General features: G+C 39.9%; 1 protein-coding gene across 1 annotated transcript in view; it reads right to left on the reverse strand.

Annotated features, from left to right (window-relative positions):
- LOC104489039 (suppressor of tumorigenicity 7 protein homolog) overlaps positions 1 to 8,990 on the reverse strand; it is a gene marked incomplete at its 5' end in the record, with an annotated part of 24,538 nt that overhangs the window by 718 nt on the left and 14,830 nt on the right. Inside the window, 2 exons of the mRNA XM_010131152.1 lie at positions 4,593 to 4,732; positions 7,661 to 7,753. Coding sequence (XP_010129454.1) covers positions 4,593 to 4,732; positions 7,661 to 7,753 — 233 coding nt within the window. The remainder of the gene's footprint in view (positions 1 to 4,592; positions 4,733 to 7,660; positions 7,754 to 8,990) is intronic.

Below are 8,990 nucleotides of genomic sequence, written 5' to 3' on the forward strand. Positions count from 1 at the left end.
AAAGAGAGACTTCTTCAGAACAGCAGCATCAGCCAGACCACCTCTTGGAGACAAAGGTGTGTCTTTCTATTCAAGGTTTAAAATGGTTCCGGTTTATCTACAGCTCTGCTATATGCCATGAGGCATCACTAGCTGGAATTTATCTTAAGATCCTCCCTCTATTACAGAACACAGCCGGCAATGTTGAAAGAGGTTTCAGTATATTAATAATAGCACAGGCATGTGTGACAAAAAATCAAGTGAATAGGGACCATTTTATCACAGAAAAATAACCCACTGCCAGCTACACATCTCAGAACTCAGGTACTCAAAGCACTCCCCAAATCCTGGGAAATACGTATCAACTGTGATTTACATTAACTGCAATTCAATGTACACATTACATACAGTCATGCTGGAGCCCTATATCAGAGTACAGTAATATGCACAGAAGCCAACCCCCTCAAGACTCTGAGCCCTGTGGCTTCTAACCATTCAGTCTGATGTGTCTGCTAAAAATAAACAGTTCTGTTTGGAACTGATCAGCAAAGAGCTGCAAGAGGATCGTGTTTCAGTTACTGCTCTGCAGTCAGCACAAAACATACAAACTCCACCTACCCCACTGGTGTGTATCTGCCTGGTAGGTCAGTATTAAAGCAAATTTGGTGCTGGATATGTTCTCTTTTTGCCCAGAAGAAGTCTCTCTCCTGGCAAAAGAGAGCATCAGACTGCATACATAAACACACTCACAACCCTTCTTACGTTCTGAATTTGTCCCGTGTACTTTCAAGGTCAGGTTGGACGGGGCTCTGGGCAACCTGATCTATGTAAAGATGTCCCTGCCCACTGCAGAGGGGTTCGACTAGATGACCTTTAAAGGTCCCTTCCAACACAAAGCATTACGATTCTATGATCTTTAGGCACTTAAAGGATGCACACCTGGGGGTCTGGTCCCCCTGGTAGTCACTCCAGAGTGTAATTCTACCCATCCCAGGACCAGAACAGCCTTTTGAAATTGCCTCTTCCCTCTCTAACCCCAGCTGCAGAGGAAGCCAGTGCAGTTCAGCTTTGTCCTCTCCTGTAAAGCAGAGAGGACCGTGGCACAGTGAGGTGTGCTGGCCTGCCCCAGCCACACTCCCGAACTGCTAGCACAGCTCCTGACACAGTTCTGGGCCATGTCAGTTAGTCTCTCCTCAACAATGCCCAGGCAGAGTTTGGGGGTAGCACAGGGAAGGGACAGTTCCCAGCAGCCAGTGAGGATGGGGCCATCGTGCCTTTGAAGGGAGGGGAGGTTAGAGGTACAGATGTGAACTGTGATGTGTCACTTGCCTGAGAAGCCACAAACCAAACTATTTTAATATTTAATACAGACATGCCCTTGGTCTCTAACTTAGGGTCATAAGAGCCAAAATTTAAGTATGAAAAATGCAGTTTCCAAAGTTGTTACAGCTCCGTGTACTGCTGAAACATACCTATATATGGCAAACATATTTTAAATCTTTCAGAATTTCAACATCCAACAGCCAGAGATTACAACCATTTCATGGTATCAAGCCACAAAATTTCTGCAACAGTTTCACTGTTTACCAAAATAGGCTCTGTGCTGAATTTAACTGTAAAAATGTGTGATGCTTACAATGCTTATGCATTTTAAAGGCAATAGTAAACATTTGATTCTTTCCTCTTAGACATGTTTGCATTGAATACAGATGCTACATCATGGACAACTTGTGCGTCACGGAAAAAACAGGTAACACTATCACAGGTAACAATCTGATTTTGTTATAAGTACAGGTTGAAGAAAAAACTCCTAACTGAAGCTGAACAGAGTATTCCGGTCATAGTGCTGAAGGTCAAGCTGTATAACGTGAATTGCAGCTGAATTAGTGTTAACACTGACTTACCTAATTGTAGAGTTGCCTATTACTAGTCCAAGTGGCTTAGCCCAAGTAGAAGCATTCTCTCTAGTTAAGCTGTGAACCACGTATCTAAATGTCTCCCTTTAATTTTGACAAATTGAGAAGGCTCACTAGAGGGTATTTTCTGCTCTTTGAGTAGCACTTGTAAGTCTGCACCATTGCATCTACTTGGATAAAACTCAGCTTTGTAACCAGAGCAAATTACATATCTGTTAAATCAATGAAACAAGAATAATTTGCCTGACAGTAAGTTTTATTGCAATTCATAGGAATTTTGTGGCTGAAGTAGTCGATTGCATCATATAACAACCCAGCAAACTACCTGTAGCTTAAAACAAGCCAGGTTCTTCTCCACTGGAAAATTAGTTGGTCTACAAAATTCATGGATTCCAAAGCCTGGCTTCACTGAAGTCCAAGCAAAATCTTCGCTAACAGCAAGAAGTTCAGGATGCCACTTACTCTTTTGTACAAGCCCACATGAGCAACATCTGTGTGGGGCTAGGTGGCCCTTGGAAAGCTCCTGATGCTCCTGTCCTCGGACACCACTGGCAGAAGCAGCCTATCTATCTGGCTCATTTGCCACATGGTACCTTAGTTTGCATTATATGTTTTTCTAAAATTCTTTCCTTTTGACACTGTTTTTTTCCCCACATGGAACAGAAAATCAGGACCAACAGTAAAGAATTCAGGGTGGGAGACCTAGTGATGGGGGACCTGTAAAAATCTCAATATTATTATTTTGTATTTTAGAAGAAAACTATCAACCTGTCTATTTTAAAGCTGGCAGAAAGCAGCTTCTGGGGAGCACTTTTTGAATAGCACCATTTGATTGAAACAGATACGCAGAAGTATGCTGTCAAGCACTTCCAGTGTGTGGTTGGTGTCTGTACGGAGGAACTGACAATTTATTGCTCAGTCCCTGTGACTGGATCTACATGTTCCCTGCCTCAGTGTCTGTACAGACCCAAGCTGGGCAAACCTGCTTACTGAACTGAGGTCTCATCTGTCGCACATAAAATGGTGAATCAGATCCCGGTTAGTGATATCAGGCAAACAAAGAAATCAAATCAGAGCAAAATTAAGTCTTTCAGAAGTTTCACTCCTTTTAAAAATTTAACTAGGCACAACACTTTTAGACATGACTGTTGACTCAAATCACGTAGTGACCCCCTTGTTAATACAACTCTCAATTTTATTTAAGATACGTTCTTATTGTTATGAAAGGAACTGACATATTTTTAATGATTTCCCAGTTGTTATATTTCTGCACGCCAATGAAAGAAATCCAGCACTACCAACACTGTGCTGACAATTTCATCCAAGCCATGCAATCAAAAATTTGTTCTGCTCACATTCATATCTTAAGTGACTTCCAAAAGCCTTTTGTTAGAAAGCCTAGCAAAACTTAAAATCACAAGCTATGAACTTGCTTCTCCCTAACCGAGTGAAAATGGTAAGATCTACTGTTATTTTAAAGTTACTTATATTCAGTCTGACAAAACAATCAAAGAAGAACTGAATTCTTTCAGCTTTGTTATGGGAAGAGTCAAGCTTACTTCTTACATTACAGAATTGGCTGGATGCAGCTTGGAATATCAAAACTTGCTGCTGAACTGACAGGCAGCACTCAGAGCAGCACTCTGGCTCTAAACACATGGTGCACTGAGGGATTTAGTGAATTCCATCCTACATTGAACCTCCCAGAAAAGGAAAGTACCTTTAAAGATGAGAAATTTAAAATTGCAAAAACTCTTGCTGTACCAGACCTCTATCGCTCGCAGGCCTGGGTGGTGGGAGACGGGTTCACCTGCAAAGGGAGTTTCTCACCATTTGCAAGGGAGTTTCAATCCAGAATTTGCCAATGTCTTTTGGCCTTGCCTCCTCCACCCTAAATCAAAAAGCTATGCCCCCCAAATCAAAAGCACCAAAGACATTAAAAACAAGGCCAGGAGGCTATTTTGGAAACACAAGACCTACAAGAGACACAAATATATTTGAGAAAATATATTATAACAGGGGATATTCAGTATCCCTTGGAGAAGGAGGCAGGATTTTTTTATTATCCTAGATCTTTCCTGTAAGTGGATTTTTCATTTCCTAGCACACTGGTGCAGTAATGTTCTTGCTTTTGCAAAGGAAAAAGTGGGTTTTAGCATAACTCACGGCCCTTCCTCCTCATCCTCCAACATTTATTAATCCTTGGTGGAATAAAAAAGCTGAATTAGCAGAGACTTTGCTGGATGTAGTTAAGAAAAGTTATGAGGGAAATACTGAGGCTAATTCCTTCATGCTGTGTATCAGCACACATATTTCTGCTCATACCGAGTTTCTATTGCACTGAAAAGCACAGCACAGTCATTATGGCTCTACACAGAACAGGGGGTTCTGAAAACCATTATTAGTTTATTTTATTGGATTATATATGAAAACACAGACAGTCCCTTCTCCCACCATCCTTTTTAGGCAAAATCACAAGAGATCTAGCCTAACAAAAGAGCGGTATAAAACAGAGAAGACATACAGTACAGTGTTTTACTGATCAGCTCCCTCAAATGTCTCCCTCCTCATTCATCTCTTGGTGCTTTATTTATATACTGAACATGCAGGTATTTAATAGCCAGCAGTACTTAGCTGAGCTCTTCCTGTATCTGTGTCTTTATTTACCGGAAGGGATCATCAGCAGAGAATACTCACAGCTTTGGCAAAGACCCCCATAAGCTCTGGGAACTGGTGTGTCAGGAGGGCTAGCATAGCTGTGAAAGAACAAAGTCCAGCGGTGAAGAGGATGAAGAAGGGAAGCTCTTTCTTGGGGTAAACTGAAACTTCATGAAATGCTGTAGAAAAAAGATGGGAAGGAGAATACATAATACATAAATAACCCAACCAAAACTACACCAACATTCTGACATGGTTTAAACAGCCAGACACACCCAGATGATTTTGAAGGCAGAAACACATACAGAAGGTCTGAAATATCTATGGCAAACATTATTGTTTTGTCAGTCCTCTCACTGCCAAATAATTCTCATCTAAAGAACATATTTCAGGCTTACTCTGGTCCTGTGTACATGTTGCTTTTGCCTTCCTTGTGTCAGCACTAACTGCAATGCAGCTGTGCAACAACCAACCCCAGAAAACTAACCCACAAATAAAGCACCCAGTTTTTTTAAGCAGGTCGTTAACTAGCCACATGGCTGCATCTTTGCTAATGCCGATACACAGGGAGCACAGAAACATGCAGCCAGCAGCAGCCATGAGGAGCATGGTGGTGGATTGGTTTAAGCAATTTGGCTGTAAAACTACAGCCTTTGTAACAGTAAATTCTGAGGGTTTAATCTCCAGAACCAAGAAAAGTTATCCTAAAAGCAGGACGTACATACACATTCTTTAAATTCTGATTTTCAGAATTCTGTATATACTTATAACAATACAACATTTTTTTTTTTAAGGCGTTTGTTAGTATACATTAAAAGGAATACAGAAATTTCCTCGTTTCTGGCATGAAAATCACTCACTGGGCTTTGCAGAAAGCAGCACTGAGAAGACTAAAAGGGGTCAGAAGAGGATAATGAGTATTTACTGGAAGAATGTATCCCTTAAACTTTTATCGTGTCTCAGATTCAAGGTGAAAAATATGGCTGGGTTGGCAAAAGGTCCAGTGGACTCTTTTCTGTCTGCTTCACTCATTCAGTCCATAGTTTGGAGCTACCGTCATGAGAAACATAAACTTCAAAATGTCTTTCTCATACAGGACAAACCTCAAGGCTTCCCATATACTCAAATCCTATGACTATTCATACACACTAAACATTACTCTCCCCTTTCGCCTACTTTTTTTTCTTCAGTGACCAGCTTTTATCTCATCATATTTGCAAACAGAATAGGCACAGGGCAATCAAGCAACATGGCAGGACAATGTTCTTGATTGCATTCATCCAGAGCAGAGTGGTTTCCAAAACGAGCAGGAATTAATGAGTTTAAATTAAAATATTATAAACTAAAAATATGTACGATTTTTGGGTTCTCATTGATTTAAATTACATTTAGAGATAGGGAAGTACCAGATCATGGACTTCCTAAGTTTAAAATTTCTTGTGCTCGGTTTTTTGCACTTGTTTTTGACACAGGCTCAAACTTATGTTTCTAGTCCGTTATCCAGTCACTGCAAAAGTTTTGCTGTTGATATTTTTAATTCGGATTGCTTATCAGATCTTAGTGTTCTGATTGATAGAATTCCAGCTGACTCTCCTTTAAAACCCACACAATTACAGCGTATGGACAGGTATGCAAAACCCCCTTAACCAAGTATGTTAAATCCTTCCCTACTCAAACCCAAGAGATTTTACAGTGAAAGGTATTTCCCATAACTGCCAGAGCAGAACATGACCGTCTGCATATGCTGTTAAAGAGCCCCTCACTTCTAAGATTTGAGAAGAACGATTAGTTTTGCATTTAAAAAGAGAATGCTGAGCTATTCTGCATGACTTTGTCATTCCTAAATCTCCTGGCACTCCACCCTCCCTAGCTCAGCACCCCTCTGAGTAAAGCAAGCAGAGCACTCTAGGAGGTGTTGTTATAATCAGGGTGATTATAATAGGGTGGGGAGATACTGTTGCTTGCCAAGGATTTCTGTGTAGTATCAGCGAGAATGTACTGTGAAGGAGAGACTCACAATCAGTGGATTTTCACTGTATTTTTCTCACCTAATATTTACTCACGTAGGCTTATAAAACATGGCAACGTATTTTTCAGCCCAAACCAGAAAGGTTCTGAATGAAAGACTACAAAGTGTGCAAATGCCCTCTAAATGAACCTTCATAGCAGAAGGAGGGTACATTTTACTTTTCCAGAACATATTTCTCTTAATTCCTTCTTCAGGTTAGAGAAGGTGAGAGAAGAATGTCCTTCCTTGGATCAACTTACAGTTGCCTTAACCCGGCAAAGCCCTTCACACTTACATGTGTTCCACTTGTGCTTATACAAAGTCCCACCATGAGAAAACATGTGGGAATGAAGTAAAACTACAAGATTGGTTGCTTCACGTCTTTCTCTGCATTCTTCTGCTTCACTGCATGCACTGCAATAAGCCTCATTAGCTGGGACTTTAACATTTCTTGAGGGCTGCGTCTGTCTTTATATCCATATCTTGCAGTAAGAACACTGTTGGCACTTTGCTAATGTGTATCATAAATGTATATAAATGTATATAATAAATGACTGAGGTAATCTCACATCAATCTCTTCATAACAGCACACTCACTGTTACATGAAAAAAACCCTTTCTTGCCATTTAAGACTGCTTTTCAGAAAACGTCAGCATAACCTGTCAGAGTAACAGCCCTGTTAACAATGCTGCTGTCCTCAAGCAGGTTTCATCTTGCCTTGGAATTTCAGTAGCTAGTGTGTATACAGAAGACTAACACAGCTTTTGGTTTGATGGGATGTTATCCTAGATGAAAGATCAAGACATATTTTTCAGTGGCTTGGCAAGAGAGACCAGCAAGATCCAACTGATTTCTATCTCTTCAGTAATTTCTCTTCTTGTCTCTACACTGGCAACAGGAATAAAGATAGCTAATTGTTATGAACTGTGGCTAAGAGCTGCCTCTTAAACCATCACAGAAGCTCCAGAGACTCCCTGTCAACCCAATTATTCTAATCCAGTGCATTCAATTTAAAAGGCATCAATGGAGATCAGTGCTGCAAGACTCAGGTAAGTGATTCTTTGCTGTCAACAATAAGAAGAGAGAAGTTCAACATACATGGTAGTAGTTCTCTATCTGCAGTTTCTGTACAAATAGGGTAAGGGTAGAAAAGATGTCCTTTTTCCAGTGGATAGGGGATCATTCTGAAAGCTGAAAAGAGAACAACACCATGAACAAGTTACAGTGAGCATGGCAGTCACTGGAAACACTTAACTGTATTTATCATTTTGAAAAACAAAGTATAGCACTTATATATGTTTGCAAACAGTTTGTAATTGCTTAATCAAATGCCAAAGTATAAATCCACACTTAGCTTTTACTCCTGCAAACACTTACGTTTATTTTTATTCTTGTGAGAATGTTCATGAGCATCAAGTGAGATCACATTACAAGTATGTACATTAATATTTGCATGATCAGAGCCCATTGTACTTGCAATTCCATAGCCCAGTTTAGAAACTTTGTCTTAGGCTTTTAGGCTGCAGAATTTTTAAATTTCAGGAAAAAGAAGTCTTTCACGTATAACAGGTACAGCCTACAAAAACGACCAGCCAAGCTTGTAAATTCAGGCCAATACTAAATATCTCTGTGTACTGAGCATAGCAGAAGCTCTGCATGGAAAAAAGTTCACTCTACCAAACCAGGTAACAATGATGACTCAAGCCGAGACAACCAGTTTTCCAACAGAGTCATGTTTTCATTTTATATTTGGCCATCAAAGATTAATACTGAATTATTAAAATCAGATTCCTCACATGCATTCTTTCTAAATGTAGCAGATCAAGTCAGGTTTCCAATATAAATCTTCAGGTCATGGAAATAATAAATAATCATCTTATGCATTTTTAAAATTGAAGATAATAATAGAAAGGGAGGGAAATGGATTACTAAATCTGGACAGCGATGATGTCATAGGCCATCTGAGTGTGGTTTATGGAAACAGGAGAATACTTGATTGAATTACAGCTTTGCAATCAAGACATCCTTTTCCATTATCCTATATGTTATTATCACTGTTAAAATGTCATCAACATGTTATTCTCACTACTCTTATGAACATCAGTCACTGAAGCAATATTTTCCTCAACAGATGTCCTAGAAGCACTGTATATTTCAGATGTTAGGTACAGCCCACTGCCACACGATAACACTCCATTACCTCTTGCTCACAAGAGGAATTGGTTTAAAACACTCAGTACCCCAGTATTTCCAGCTGCACACACTGCATTTGAAATAACGTTAGGTGTATTTTTTGTGAAATTATGAGTGTATTTATTCTTGATTACTATGTTTAAAGCAACAGTAAAGAAGGCAGAAATCCTCAAAGATTGTAATGCTGGGCTGTCATGCTCTTCCAATACTAACCTCGCTCTCTCCAGAGTACCAG

This window comes from Buceros rhinoceros, unplaced genomic scaffold, assembly GCF_000710305.1.
Source record: "Buceros rhinoceros silvestris isolate BGI_N320 unplaced genomic scaffold, ASM71030v1 scaffold18442, whole genome shotgun sequence".
NCBI classification, from domain to species: Eukaryota; Metazoa; Chordata; class Aves; order Bucerotiformes; family Bucerotidae; genus Buceros; species Buceros rhinoceros.